This window comes from Manihot esculenta, chromosome 16 (assembly GCF_001659605.2).
Source record: "Manihot esculenta cultivar AM560-2 chromosome 16, M.esculenta_v8, whole genome shotgun sequence".
NCBI classification, from domain to species: domain Eukaryota; kingdom Viridiplantae; phylum Streptophyta; class Magnoliopsida; order Malpighiales; family Euphorbiaceae; genus Manihot; species Manihot esculenta.
The window spans coordinates 31,898,073-31,914,162 of NC_035176.2; the positions used below are offsets into that span (position 1 = coordinate 31,898,073).

At 30.2% G+C, this 16,090-nt stretch overlaps 3 protein-coding genes across 3 annotated transcripts; all 3 read left to right on the forward strand.

Moving 5' to 3' along the window:
• The first annotated feature begins 1,102 nt into the window (after positions 1-1,102).
• Positions 1,103-3,556, forward strand: LOC110604263 (protein NRT1/ PTR FAMILY 1.1). The gene is made up of 4 exons (XM_021742427.2): positions 1,103-1,299; positions 1,380-1,597; positions 1,685-2,241; positions 2,328-3,556. The coding sequence occupies exons 1-4, from the start codon at positions 1,209-1,211 to the stop codon at positions 3,238-3,240; spliced, it is 1,779 nt and encodes a 592-aa protein (XP_021598119.1). The 5' UTR covers positions 1,103-1,208; the 3' UTR covers positions 3,241-3,556.
• A 3,803-nt stretch (positions 3,557-7,359) lies between these two features.
• On the forward strand, positions 7,360-8,966 carry LOC110604220 (peroxiredoxin-2). Its single transcript, XM_021742364.2, has 3 exons — positions 7,360-7,612; positions 7,727-7,806; positions 8,538-8,966. Exons 1-3 carry the CDS (start codon positions 7,458-7,460, stop codon positions 8,789-8,791), a joined length of 489 nt encoding a protein of 162 aa, XP_021598056.1. The 5' UTR covers positions 7,360-7,457; the 3' UTR covers positions 8,792-8,966.
• Positions 8,967-11,911: 2,945 nt separating this feature from the next.
• On the forward strand, positions 11,912-14,569 carry LOC110603575 (rac-like GTP-binding protein ARAC7). The gene is given in 8 exon segments (XM_021741335.2): positions 11,912-12,280; positions 12,547-12,634; positions 12,784-12,893; positions 13,176-13,239; positions 13,325-13,393; positions 13,498-13,559; positions 13,680-13,786; positions 14,211-14,569. Coding segments are annotated over 8 exon segments (630 nt in total). The 5' UTR covers positions 11,912-12,181; the 3' UTR covers positions 14,242-14,569.
• Positions 14,570-16,090: the final 1,521 nt, after the last annotated feature.

Below are 16,090 nucleotides of genomic sequence, written 5' to 3' on the forward strand. Positions count from 1 at the left end.
AGTTATAGGAATAAGAATTTTGGGTCACAAGAAGTACATTGCGAGAGGCCAACCTCAAAAGCACTTAAAATCAGTTGTAACTGCCACTGACCTCATTATAAACACATGATATACAATGAGCATCTAACATACGTTACTCTTTCTATACTGATGGGCTACACATTATCAATGCACATTTCACGATTGCTTATAATTTTTTTTTTTTCTTTAAATCTAAGGAGTATAGATGAATTTACAACTCTTTGCTTAAAGTCAAAATTTTTTTTTAAAGCCTCTTCTTTTATCATACATAGTTCCATAGACTTAGGCGTCTGCACCCCACGAAAGACAGCAGAGAGACTTCATTGCTGAGGTTGAAGCGGCTGGGTACGTGTTAATCTCCTCATTTCTTTTGACAACCAGCATTATTTCCATCGAAAATTTTCTGTCGTTTCCGATGCAGGAACTTCGATTTTCCGACCAATTTTTCAAGGATATTCCTTCTATTTGTTTGTATTCCACACTAGTCCAGACCATTTTTGTCTGTTGTCTGCTAGAAAATGAAGCAACCGTAGTTCCCAGGAATATAAAAGGCCAGGAAAATGAAGGGAAAGAGAAGTATCTTTTACTTTCAGTCGATTATTGCCTACTTGGTTTGCAACTCCAGGACCCTCTGGTTGTTCCATTATTCCTTATTTTTTTAAAATTTATGCCGTTGAAAAAAAAATAGTTATATAATCAATCTTGAGAGTTGAAATTTTTTTGGGGGGTCAAAATTAGAGTGCAGCGTTGAAATTCAGATGAATTAGCAATCGCCTTCAATTTTGGGCCTGAAATTCATATGAAGAATTAGTTATTTTTCTTCTATTTTCAAATTTAAAAACTTCATTAAAAAAATTTTAATTTATACTGATGGAAAACATAAATCATCCTTCGTTTATTTTTGGGGTTCGGCTCATTTTGCAAAAAAACAAAAAGAAGAAAAAGAAAAGATCATGTACAAAACTCTTACCTTAAAAAGATAAGTCATTGAAATAGAAATGGAATACAAATTCTTACATATTACAAGGACGTATTTGATGCTAAACCAAAAGGATATAATCAAGTCTTCCTCGTAATCTCCACTTCGTTAACTCTAAAAATCCATCTCCTTGTTCTTGTCCTTTGAGTATATATTTCTATATATATTATCTGCAAAATTAGAAAAATTCATTGCAGAGACACAAAGGATGGAGGCTCCCTCTACTACAGATGAAAAGAACACAACCCAGAAGTTTAAAAGGAAAAAGGGTGGTCTCAGGACCATGCCTTTCATTATAGGTAACTAGAACATAAACCAAGTTCAAATTTTTTGTTGCTGATTGAAGATTCTTTTGTAAATTTTCATTTTGTTTTTGCAGCAAATGAGACTTTTGAGAGGGTTGCCGGAGTTGGGCTTCTAGCAAATATGATCGTCTACTTGCAAAATGAATATAATCTCAGTGGCGCCACTGGAACTACTATATTGTTTCTCTGGTCAGCCGCTTCATTTTTTACTCCTATCATCGGAGCTTTCGTCTCTGATTCTTACTTGGGTCGGTTTCGTGTCATAGTGCTCGGAACAATCGTCAGCTTGCTCGTAAGCAAATCATCAATCTGATCATTTTAACTTTGAGTTTATAAATATAATCAGAAATTAAGCACTGTGTATTATTTCTTCTTGCAGGGAATGATTGTGCTATGGCTAACAGCCATTATTCCAAGCGCAAGGCCTCCACATTGCGACAAAAAACATGGGAATTCAACTGGCTGTGCAGTCCCAACTGCAGCACAGATGGTGTTTCTTCTCTCCTCGTTTGCTTTGATGTCCATAGGAGCCGGTGGCATTAGGCCTTGTTCTTTAGCATTTGGTGCAGACCAGTTCGACCAGCCTGGAGACCCAAAAAACGACAAGACTTTACAGAGTTTCTTCAATTGGTACTATGCTTCAGTTGGATTTTCGGTCATGATTGCAGTTACTTTCATCGTCGCTATCCAAGATTCAGCTGGTTGGGTTGTGGGCTTTGCAGTCCCAGTAGGGTTTATGTTCGCATCAACTTTTCTGTTCATCATGGGTTCTTCTCGCTATATTAAAGTGAAGGCCAACACCAGCTTGCTTTCTAGCTTTGCTCAAGTTATAGCTGCAGCATGGAAGAACAAACACATTTCTTTGCCTCCCAACGATTCTGATAGATGGTATCATCACAAGGATTCAAGTCTAGTAATTCCTACAGATAAACTCAGGTATCTTATATATTCTCAAATCAAAATCAAAACTTTACAGCGTATGCTCATATACAATTTGTTCTTCTTGTTTTTTTTTTCCTCAGCTTTCTAAACAAAGCTTGCGTGATTATAGAACCTGATAAGGACGTGGATAGTGATGGATTGGCTATAGATAAATGGAACCTTTGCACAGTTAAACAGGTTGAAGAGCTAAAATCATTGATCAAAGTGATGCCCATTTGGTCCACTGGTATAATGATCGCAGTGACCTTAAGCCAACACACATTTCCTGTCCTTCAAGCAATAACCATGGACAGGCACTTCGTGGGGAAGGCCAAAATCCCGCCAGCTTCATTTGGTGTGTTTACAATTCTCACTTTAACAATATGGGTAGCCATCTACGATCGAGTTTTGGTTCCAAGAATAGCTAAGTTCACCAAAAGACCCCGAGGACTTTCTAATAAACAAAGGATGGGGATTGGACTGTTACTCTCTTGTGTATCCGCTGCAGTGGCTGGAGTAGTAGAGCACCAGAGGCGAGCAAGGGCAATTAGAGAAGGATTGGCAGATAAACCGAGGGATTTAGTTAACATGTCTGCAATGTGGCTAGTGCCACAGCATTGCCTTACTGGACTAGCAGAGGCTTTTAATGCAATTGGGCAAATAGAATTCTATTATTCTCAGTTTCCCAAGACAATGTCCAGCATAGGAGTGGCTCTTTTCTCACTTGGCATGGCATTTGGGAACTTGATAGGGAGTCTTATAGTGACGATTTTGACTCGTGCCACTAGAAATGATGAGAAAGTGAGTTGGGTATCAGATAATCTCAATAGAGGTCACTTAGATTATTACTATTGGTTTCTTGCTTCTCTTAGTGTGCTGAATTTCTTCTACTATCTGATTTGCTGCCGAGCCTATGGGAGTGAGAGCAACAGGATTTGGGATGCAGAGACCATTGAAGAGGAAGAAAATGAAAATAAACCAGTGGGATCTCCAATCAAACATGCTACTGGTTGATGTATGTGATTCACATATATACATCAAACACAGAAAGAGATCATAAATGGGTATACTCCAAATAAATTTCTTCTTCCAAATTAGTTAGGAAATAGAAGAAGCAATGGTTTTGCCCTATTTCCTGAAATTCTGTTAAAGAAACAAGACATGAAATTATTGTGAGAAATTATTTTATGCATGTAAAATAGATAATTACGGGATAATCCCACATCTCTTGTATGAAAGCTCATGATAAGCCGGAAACTCTCAAACATCTGTTACATAATTGATACCATATGCTGTAAATTTTTTCTGGCTTAATGATTTCTTAAAGCAATTTTCCAGATTTAATTTCAGCTTTTAATTAAAGAAGCACAATCCATCCATCATAGGAAAATGAAATTTTTTCCTCTTTTAATCAAAGATTTTGAATTTAAATTTATATATATATATATATATAAATTGGTCAAAGGTAAATGGAAGACGAAGACGTGGGTCAATAAGTGGTCTCGTGCCATCTTTGCTATCTTTAAAAATGGTCAGCATAATGATTTCTATGATGACTCGTCCCTATTACTCCTTTGGTGATTTGAAAAGGCGAATATGGAAATGTTTAGTTGTGATGATGGCTGATAATGCTAATCACATTTATTTTTTAAAATATCTTTATTCTATTACTTGAAGTATATAATAAATAATAATTAAAAAATTAAATGTTTTTCACATTTAGCATTTACTTGTAGAAGATTCATTGTACAGTGGAACAATTGTGATTTCTTGAAAATAATTTGTATGTCGAAAATTACAAGTTTAATGATGTTGATAAGATTATTAAATGGCTTAAAAAATTATTTTTAAATAAATATTTAATTGAAAAATATTTTTTATTGATCTATTTTTAATTATCCACAATCATTAAAATATGTGAAAAATATAAAAATATCTTATATAAAATAACAACATTTTTAATATAATCATATGATATTATTTTTTTATATAAAACAATATATCCGTACATACCATTTATATGAAAATTGATAATCGCCGGTCCTCACACCTTCTTTGAGCTGAGTCAGGACTCAGAAAAGTAGATTAGGTCCAGAGCTCGAAACGACCCCGGACAGGCCTGCTTTGCCGCTTTGACTCGGGCCCAGAATGCATGGCAGGCTGGGTCGTACATGAGTCCAAGCTCAAAAAAAAGGAAATCAGCCCAATGATAGGATGGGATGAGAAGTAAACCGACCCAGTTTTTCCGCAGCCCTTTCTGTATGCATACTGAAAAGCATTAAATGGTCGTCTGTCATAGATAAGGAGACTGACACTACTGTACATATGATCCTGTCTGACAAAAATAGGTGTCACTGTAGTTGAAAGGCTGTTAAGTATCGCTAACAAATAAGAAGAAAGAAATATCAAGCGTTACACACACGTACTAAAAATTCTACTCTCTGAATTTCAGAACATCAACAATGAATGTTAACGGAAATTATATATCATTGAATGATAAATAAAAAAATAAAGAAGGAAGGATGAATAACTTGATTAAACTTACCAAAATTAAACTTACTAAAATACATATTGATGCTATCTTCTATTAAATATTAGAATATTATAATTTAATATAAAATTAAAAAATTATAATTTATTAATTTTATTATATTTTTCAATTAATTTTAAATAATAATAAAATTATTTATTATTTTTAATCAATTAAAATAAAAAAATAATTTATAATAAATATAAATATAAGTATTTTAGACGATCTTATCATTTATTACTCCTTTAACTTTAATATATAATATAAATTATACATAAATTAAAAATAATAAAAAATTATATAAATTTATTATAAAAATAATTCAATTAAATTAATATTTGTTAAATAAATTTTATTTTATTTCTAAATATAATATATTATAAAATTTTACTTTTTCTTAGTATATTACTTTTTATTAATATTATTATAAATATTTTAATACTTTTATACAAAATCCTATTAATTAAAAGAAACATAAGATTTTTTTAAGAAAGCATTATGATTAATCGGTTAGAAATTTTTTTTTAAAATTTACATAAATCTACATTTAATATAATTAATGAAATTTAAAATTAAATTAATTTAATTTTTTTAAAACTTTTTAAATTGTGTATCTAATAATATCTAATTTTAACTAAAATTATCTATTAAAATAATCTTATTAATAAAATTATAAAAATAATTAAATAACATAATATAGTAATTAAATATAATCTACATAGAATTTTAACTAAAATTATATATTAAAACAACCTTTTTAATAAAACTATAAAATATTTAAGTAACATAATATAATAATTAAGTATTTTATTTTTTTAAGATAATCACTTTTCTATCTTCTCTTTTTTTTAAATCATTAATTTGTGATAATCGTTTCATATATTTTATAGTTTTTATCTTTTAAATTTAAAATTATTATCTAATATTTTAATATTGTGATAATTATTTTTGATATTTTTAAATAATATTTAAACTTATTATTTTAATAATCATATTTAAAAATTTTAATTTTTTGCTTCATATATATATATATATATATATATATATATATATATATATATATATATATATGAATTAAAACTTATAAATTTAATGATAAATATGTTAAAAAATTTCAAAATTTTAAATGCACAAAATATATAAGGTTAAAAATTTAAGATATTAATTATTAAAATATATTTAAAATATTAATTAATTGTCAAATAAAATTAATTAAACTCAAAAAATAACAATTTAAATATAATAATATGATATCATGATAAATATTTTAATATTTTTAATTAATATTTAAATTTATTACTTTAATTATCTTATCTCGAAATTTTAATTTAAATATTACCAAAATTATTAATTTTTAATAATTATCCTACATAATTATCAAATAAAATTAATTATACTCATAAATAAGAAATTTAAACACACATTAATTTTAAATAATAAATATCTAAAGATATATAAATAATTTATTAATTTAAAATTATTTAAATAATAAAATAATTATCTATTTTAAAATTTAAAACTAACTATAGTAAAATATAATTACCTATTTTATATATTTATTATTTTCTCGTTAATTAAGGTATTTTAGTTAAAGGAAGATTTTATTTGAATTGAAAAACTTATTTATTTATATTATAATATAAAACTTAATCACATATTTATTGGCATAAATAGAAAAATGTAGTTTTTACTTTTATTTTATTTAAATAATAATATTATTTTATTATAAAAACTGATTAAATTTTATAAAAAAAATTATATTCTACTTCATTTTTTATAAAATGTATTATTTCATAATTAATCATGTTATAAAAAATTAATTACATAATAATTCAAAACAAAATAATATTTGTTTTTTTATTTTATAAATTTATAAATAAACTATTTATATTTTCAAAAATTAATATTTTTTACGAAAAATATTGATAATTTTAAGAAATATAAAAAATTACTTTAAATATAATAACATATTTTTGTTAATAATAGAACAAATCAAATTTTATTGATGGTAAGACCGAGTCTCTCACCTCTCCAACCAATAATAAATTAAGACAGATGACGTCACAATCCAATAAAATAGTAAAATAAATAATCCAATATATACATAGAAGAGGAAGACTTTGAACAGCTGACCAAATTGGGGAGGAAATTACGAAGGTTTCCTTGCTCAAATATGAAAAGAATCTCTTCACAGAAGATGCCTCGCCATGTGGCGCAATATAATTGCACAAATTCCACACCGCCTCCACCAGACAGACACTTCAAATTTAATAAAATTATATAATTTTTTTTCATATTTTAGAAAAGAAAATAACAACCATGTAATTTCAAAAATATTATTATTTTTGAAATAAATGTAAATAAATATTTTTCAGAAAATAGATGAAACTAAAATTATAAAAGAAAATAATAATGTAATTTAAAATTATAACAATATCTATAATTTTTAAGTTTAAAAATATATATATTTTAGAATCCCATTGATGATAATGTGTTAAACCAAACTTTACGATTTTTTGGAACTAAATCAAATGATAAGAGAGTAGCCGGATCCCAAAATTTGTTCAAATGCAATTAATAGATTGCCATTCTGTATAAATAGAGGAGCTATCCAAGCAGTCTCAGTCACAGACGCATCTCGCTACAGCTGACCCTCCGATCTACCCTTTCTTTAAAAAAATCAGATACTGTTGCTTAACCTATGGCTCCGATCGCCGTTGGGGATACTCTACCAGACGGAACTCTTGCTCATTTCGATGAGCAGGATCAGCTCCAGCAGGTGTCCATCCACTCACTCGCCGCCGGTAAAAAAGTCGTAATCGTCGGTGTTCCTGGTGCATTCACCCCCACTTGCAGGTAAAATTCTTCGTTTTCTCTGTTATTGCTGGTTGCTGTTGGTGATCTTTTTTAATTTTGTAATTAAGAATGTTTAGTTGAGGAGTTTTTTTTTTTTTTGGGCGTGTACGTTAGCTTGAAGCATGTGCCGGGCTTTATCGAGAAGGCAGAGGAGCTGAAATCGAAGGGAGTCGCAGAAATTCTGTGCATTAGCGGTACATATCTTCTAAAACGATTTACTACTTTTCTTTTAGCTTCAAACATTTTGACTTGGATTCTGCTTTTAGTTGACATCTTTACGATTTTCCTGGTAAACAATTTACCTTTCCGCCGCTTATTGACTTTGTATTGGCAATTCCAAGTATTTGGTGAATAACGGATTCATTTAATGAAAATTCCGACCTTTGATTTCTCCGTTTTTGGATGGTCATCATGGTTCTCTAGTGTAAGAAGTTTATGCGGAACATTATTGATAAAATTACCATTATGCTTGAATTCTTTCTCCATTTTCTACGCCTCGCCAAATGCACTTGTTGCTTTAAATTTCTTCGCGGAAAAATATTTTCTTAAATACATTGGTAAAAAGTATTAGAAACGAATTTGGAATTATATTTGATATATTTAGGCATGAGAACACCAAGATAACAGAAAAAAAAGCCTTCTTTTTTGAAACTGCTGGTTTCAGGCCCTCTCTAAACAGCACTTTTCTCGTCTTCAAGCACAATGCCAACCGAGCTCTAACTGAGTTTTTTCTTTTGTTGTTTGAACATATTTTGTAATGAATTTCTTGGTTGCTGTTGTGGTTAACAGATCATTGTTGTAGGATCTAAAACTCAAATTTGGATTTTGTTGAACTCTAATGCTTGCTCAAAGCAACGTTTTTGTATAACTGATTGTAATGTTGTGTTTCAACATTTAAGTACTGGTTTTGGATCTTATTTTGCAGTTAACGACCCCTTTGTAATGAAGGCTTGGGCCAAATCGTACCCTGAAAACAAGCACGTCAAATTCCTAGCTGATGGTTCTGCAACATATACACATGCCCTTGGCCTTGAGCTTGATCTGAGCGACAAAGGACTTGGCACCCGATCCAGGAGGTTTGCCCTTTTGGTTGATGATCTCAAGGTGAAGGCTGCAAATCTTGAACAAGGTGGAGAATTCACCGTTTCCAGTGTTGATGAAATCCTAAAGGGACTTTAAATTCCCCCTAGTAGCCCTCTCAGTCCAGTTGCTTGTGTGTCTAAAACTTTTACTCCCGATGCTATATTATTGTAATGGATCCATGGAGTTGGTGTTTCTTTTTGTGTGGATCCAATGTCTTTGTTTGAGATACCATATGATGATTAAGGAAATAAAGGAGTTGCTTTCTTATTTATATCATTGGAGAAGGAAGCATTGTAGTTTACTGGGAGTTAATGAACCACCTATGGTTAAAGCACGAACATTAAATCTATGTTTGCTTGTGAACTTGAGAACTTGGTCAACGTGATTTTGGAAGAACGTAGGCCAATGTTGGATGTCATGCCATGGGACTGTGCAAGAAAATTTGGTAAATCCCCGAAAGTGGGAATTATGGGCATTGCTTTGGAGACTGTTTCCTTTGCATGATTATTCTATAAATTATATAAAATTCATTTTAGTTATATTTTTCCATATATTAAAAAATATAACTAATGTAATTAAAAGTAATGAATTTGATTTCATATTTTTAATTCATACTATTATTAAAAATTAAACAATCCAATCAACAAATTTTAGCTCATTAGTAGTACATACCTGTGAAATCTGTGTGTTCAAACCTCATCCGAACTAATTGCACTAAAACATTGTTATATAATTCGTGTCACTAAACTATTTTGCCAACTAATGAACTTTTCCTTTTCTAATGCCATATTAAATAAGAAATGGATTCATCATCCAGATGGGAGAATTAAGGGAAAAAAAATATTCTTCTTGTAGAATTCTTGAAATAAATAAACTATTATTTGAAAGTAAAATAATGCATTATTTAAGATGATGAAAAAATATAATATGTTTAAAAAAAATTTTAAAAAAATATAAATATTGTTGTGAAAATATATTAGTTTGTTTGAAAAACATTCATAGAGAGTAATTTTAAATTCAATTAGTTTATCGTTTCCAATCTTATTTAAGGTTGTATTGATCAACTTCGTAATATTTTAATTTTAAATTTAATCAATAGAATTTTATTATGAATTAGATAATTTCCTGACACCCATTCTCCTCTGAAAGAGATTAATTCGCTGTGTGATGGGTTTTGTTTTTACAAATTGAATGGGACATTACCCAAGATCTTATACCAAAAAGCTCAAATTATTAAAACATATCCTTCCTTTTTAAAAATAAAAAAACCGTCCAAATTCTAAATTATGCCTTTTAGTTGAGTTAACTGGGTGAAATTTATCATTTAAGATTTGAATTATAATATAATTCATACTGAAAAATGTTTTCTTCCAATGTACTAAGACCCACAAGAAAAATTAAGTAGGACCCATTTTTCATGGAATTGCAAAAAGCATGGATGCTGTAAATGGTCTCTGCATAGAGACCATGAATCTTGTGAACTGCGTCAACATTTTTTTTTTTTTTAAACTGCGGATCTGTTTGGCATTTATATTGAAATTACTGTTAATATTTTTTTACACTTTATATAAATACTAATTTCTTACATATGGGATGGATAAAGTTTTTTTTTTTATTTAAAATTTAGACATTTCATTCATAATTAATAATTAAAAAGCTACTGATCATATGACCACGTGATTTTTTTAAAACAATATTTAATATTTATAATATAAAAAATTTATTAATTTATCAATTGATTTTAAAAAATATATTAAAATATTATTAATATTTTAAAAAATTTATTAATTAATTTTTTCATTAATTTTATTTATTAAATATTATAAAAAAAATCTAAAATATTACTGATACATATGAATTAATTAATAAATTTTTTAAAATTATAGAGAGTAAATGATAAAATAATTAATGGTTAAAAGTATTTTTTAAAATTAAAATATTAATTAATGGGTTTATAAAATTATATAATAATTTTTTTATAAATATATTTATTATAAAAATATTAAAATTAATATAAAAATATTTTTAACCTGGATAAAATAAAATGACAATCACTGCTTTTTAATTTTTAATAATATTTGAAATCATAATTTTTTTGGAAAAGAGAAGAAATGGAGTGGAAATAAATTCATGAAAATATAAACTTTATAATGGAGATAATTTAAATAATTAAAGGAAACTAAGGTTAAAACAAATTTATATACATAAATTTCATGGTGTCAAACACTTTGCTAATTAGTATATGGACAAACTAATTACAAGCTGAGGATAAGATAAACCCAAACTTATGATGTAATAACTAAACATGAAAATGGAATCTCTTTGTCTTAGTTTTTCTTTATGTATATCATTTTGCTAATTAAATTTAAATATATTGACGTGTCTCGTCTCACGTGATCTAATACCTAAAATTCTTACTTAATAGACTCATTCGAAATGATAACATATAATTTTGCAGATGGATCCATGTATATTCGATCCCAAGTGTGCAACGACAGGGATAATGGTAGAGCCTACAACATATTACTTTAATAAAAAATCATGTCTAAAACGGTCACGTTTCAATATGTGATAGAGAAATCCTCTCTTCTTGTTTCCCTATCTGTTGTTTTCCAACAATCTTTTTCAAACAATCTTTTAAGTCACGACCACAGATAAACATTTGATCAATTTGATTTAATTTTTTTTATTTTTTTTCTGATCTAAACTGAATTAAAGTAATTAAAATTTTTTAAATTAAAAATTAAATTAAAATTTTAAATTAATTAAATACAATCAATTTTTTTTAATTTAAATTGAATACTCTCTATCATTAAATTTATATATATATTGATTGACATATTTTATTTTTTAAATTAAAATTAAATAATAAAAAATAAATTATTTTATAAAAATTAAAATATTTTTACAAAAAAAGTTTAGAATACTTATGTAGAGAGAGAATACAATAAATAATTATTTTTCTTTTAAATTTTTATTAATAAAGAGTAAATATTTGAATTTGATATGTTATATACGTTCAAGAGATATCGAGGATATGTGTGTGTTTGAACATTTAGCTATAGGTGCCGTTTGAAAGTGGGGCCCATTTTCTGCATTTCAAAAAATTTTTCGGTTGGATTTGAAATTTATTGAGAGGGACGATAAAGTGCAGTGGCCCCTTTGACTACAGACAAAGGACTCCCTCTCTCTAAATATTATATTTTTATTTATTTATTTGTTAAGGGGGCTTGTGCCTGCAGTGTTGTATGACTCGGTGACTCAGTCCCCACCCATCCTTGTACCACATATGCAGACCTTGACCTCATGCTTCTCCTTGTTCTTCTTTAACTTGTTATCTTTAAAGCTTGAACCTTTTTCCTGCCAAGCATCTTCTTTTACCTATTACTGAACTTTTCTGGAGAGTTGTAATACACTCCTCCTTGTCTTGCTTTACCTAAACAATCATTCCACTGTTGAAGTTTTGTGGGTTTTTTAATTAAGAGGATGAGTGCTTCAAAGTTCATTAAATGTGTTACAGTTGGAGATGGAGCTGTTGGCAAGACTTGTATGCTTATTTGTTACACCAGCAACAAGTTCCCAACTGTAAGTCCTTCAAGAACCCCATTTCTCTCCCTTTTTCTTTGCATTAACAAAATTTTCTGGGTTTCTCCATCTGGATTTTCCCACCCAACAAATGGACTGTGAAAAAGATAAAATCTTTAGTTGGCTTTGTAGTTCTCGCTCTCTCTATCTCTATCTATCTGTGGAAGGCTTCCATTGAAAGACATTCAAGCTGTTCATTGAACAGCATTAAGCTATGGATCTCTTACAATGTACTTCAAGTTGACCTTGTTATTTTCATGTGCCAGGATTATATACCCACCGTTTTTGACAATTTCAGTGCTAATGTGGCTGTGGATGGGAACATTGTCAATTTGGGATTGTGGGATACTGCAGGTACCTGGATTATTTCATCCAAGGAAAAAAAAAAAAATCTCATTTTAAGTTCAAATGCTGCTTGTGATGATTTTCAAAGTTTGGTCAGTGATATTAGGTTTTGTTTGGTACGTAATTTATTACTAATAAGGACTTCTCCATAATTAAAGGTCAGGAAGATTATAGCAGACTGAGGCCACTGAGTTACAGAGGTGCAGATATATTTGTTTTGGCTTTCTCATTAATTAGCAGAGCAAGTTATGAAAATGTTCTCAAGAAGGTACACATTTTAATGCTGAAATCTTTTCTCACTTTTAAATTTCCTGCGCTGCACCACTTTTTCCTTTTATCTACTTTCACTTTCCTTGGGTAATGCTTATTTTTCAGATCATATTTGTAACAAGGCATTTCATATTTTCTATTTCCTTTTCTTGTCTTGAATTTATGAAAATTTCAAAATTTGGGTTATTTGACACAAGAACAAAGCTTTGATTTCTGAATTTACATATTAGATAGTTCATACATCAGCAACTTATTCCTTTTTCATTCTGATTTTTCTCAGTGGATGCCTGAACTTCGTCGGTTTGCACCAAATGTTCCAATTATTCTTGTTGGTACAAAATTAGGTAATGTATTTGGCAAACTAGAAGTGTGTTAGTTTTCATTGACAATGCTGTAAACTAAACGACTTGTATTCTTTGATATTAATAGATCTTCGTGAAGACAGGGGATATCTAGCTGATCATACGAGTTCTAATGTCATTACATCTGCTCAAGGATGTATCATTGGTCTTTGGCTTCCATTATGAATTTTCTTTTTTTGGGAGAAAATTTGGGCTTATGGTATAGAAGTAGCTAAATGCAAGCTTATAATGAATAGGGAGAGGAGCTGAGGAAGCAGATTGGTGCAGCAGCATATATTGAATGTAGCTCTAAGACTCAACAGGTAGATTGCTTGGAAGAAAAAATTTTGAGCATCTTTTGTTTATCTTCTTCAAGGTCCATGTTTGTTTTCCTTTCTCTGAATGAATTGATGAATAACACCAGTAATTTTCTGTTTGTTAAGAATGTCAAAGCTATTTTTGATACTGCTATCAAGGTTGTTCTTCAACCTCCAAGGAGGAAAGAGATGGAAAAGAAGAAAAGGCGCCGCAGTTCTGGTCGCGCAATTGCGTTAGTAACTTCATTCTTTTACCTCTATGTTGATATTTTTCACACCAGTCAAGCACAAAGGCTGTTGTCTGTTAATGTAGAATCAGCCACTAGCTGAGCATTGGCTTAACAGTGCCATATTTGCATTTGAAGTGGTTATCACATACCACTCTCCTGAAGATTGAGAATGGGATAAAGAGAGAATGTTGAATCTCATATTGGTTTGGGATAGGATAACATGTCGCACTCCTTGGTGAGTTAGGATTGATCCAAATTTAATATGGTATCGAGAGTCTCAATAATTATTTCACGCCCCAGTAATAGAGGAGATGTTTTCGCTTTCCCCCCGGCTCATTAGAGCCAACCAAGAGTTGAACCCATCATAGCATAATCTGCATATTTCCCTTATGATGCATGTTTTGATAAGAGCCTCTATGAATTGCAGGAGCATCATGTGTGGAGGTTGTGTTGCTTAGGGGCTCAGTGACAGCAGATGGTTAGCCTAATCCTACTTTTGACTGCATCAAACAATGTTGTGCAAAAGACTTGGGATATTGGTCAAGTGTTGATTCATGACAGCCAGTGACATGTATGCTTTTGTTCGCGTTGTAGCCTCAGTAACCAGGTCTGAACTATGGGAAAGTGTTTGTCAACTTACAGACTGATTGAAAGCTCAGAGGGAATTGTTCATTCTCTCTTCTCCTGTACTTGTTCAAAAAGTAAATCGAGTTCTATTGTTGTATTTGGTAAAGTATAATAACTTGTTTGCTGCTAGTTGCTAATACAATATTGTGAATTCCTTAACTGCCTTTTCGAGTCGGATCATCTTATTTTCTCATTGCAGGTCTGGCAACCATATACTGATGGTTTTTTTTTCAGACAAATCCATCTTTTTGATACAAACAATGCTCCAAAGTCCTGTTATGCAAAATATTTCAGTTCTTCAAAATTTGTTCATGACATGATACTTTCCCAGGCAGTTGCTCCCACAAGCAAGCAATGAATAAGAAGGTCCTCCATTTTGTGAATTCAAAATATGTTAGCCTAAACTATTAATAGAAGTTATTTAGTAGTTTCAATTTAGGATATATATATTCTTTAATTATCTCGTAGCTTGCCAATGTGAGATTTAGTAAACCCTAAGCGGTTCTTATACCAATTATAATATAAAAGCTCATCTGATACTAAGAATTTCATTGAATTAAAGCCTGGAACATAAAAATTCCTAATTGCTTTTAACTCTCTAGCATCCTTAATCAGGTAAGACCCAATTAAGGGCATATGCAATTGCCATGATTTTTGGCAATGACTCTGAGCTTAGTTTGTGTTTTATCTCTGACAAAAAAAAAAAAAAAAAATTAAGGGCAGATGCCATCTTGAACTGCCTTGTGCATGTGAAACATGACAAGATGGAACTGTCTATTTAAAAACGATTTATATGAGAAATGGCAAAAACGTTTATGACAATGACAGGATGCCAAATTGGCAATTTTATTATTTAAGCACTTTTTTTTTCTGTTCATCAAAGTGGTAGGAGCCAGAAGAGTGGCAGGCAGCTGACTGCAACAATTCAATGTGATTATTATTTTGCAAAATGAGGACAGAAGTGAAGACTGGTGACACTGCAAATTTACACTGGACACTGTCAGCTGCTGTGGAGCAAAGCAATGTTCTCAGGACTGGCTTCATAGCATTTGGGCCTACATTTTGGTTTCAGCAGAGTATATCATGTGCTATGTGCCCATGCAATATGATGTTCAAAGGACCCACGCCCTCAATGAGAGCTAAATCTTAATGCTGTGCCAGTTGAGATTTCCTCCCTTGAGAACTTCTCCAGAACATAAAATAGAAATACCTTAATTCAACAACTAGAATGTTTTTCTTAGCTTTATTCGTGTTTTACATGAGGTTGAGTATTTGGTAGTTGAAATTAATTATTTAAAATGTTTTCTTTGTAATTGGTAGTTGCTTTTGTGATGGAGAATTCTTCCCAAGAAGCACAAGGATACTGAGAAATGGATCATTAGGAGAGATGGATCACACTTCTCTCCGTTTAGCATGATCATTTTAAAAAGTGTTTAATTAAATTATTATGAAATTATGTGAGACTTTATTTTTTTTTAAATAATTTTTTTTAAAATTAATTGCGAAATTATTGATTCAAACGGAGTGTTCAAGAGATGAGTGAATTCAAGGCTCATGATTACTTGGAGGAAACAGATATTTGAGATGGGATGCCTCTTCTCTTGCAAAAGGCACAGTAAGCGACATAGGAGACGATATTTTGGAGAGTTTTTATTCTTAAAGGTGGGGGTCATTGGCACG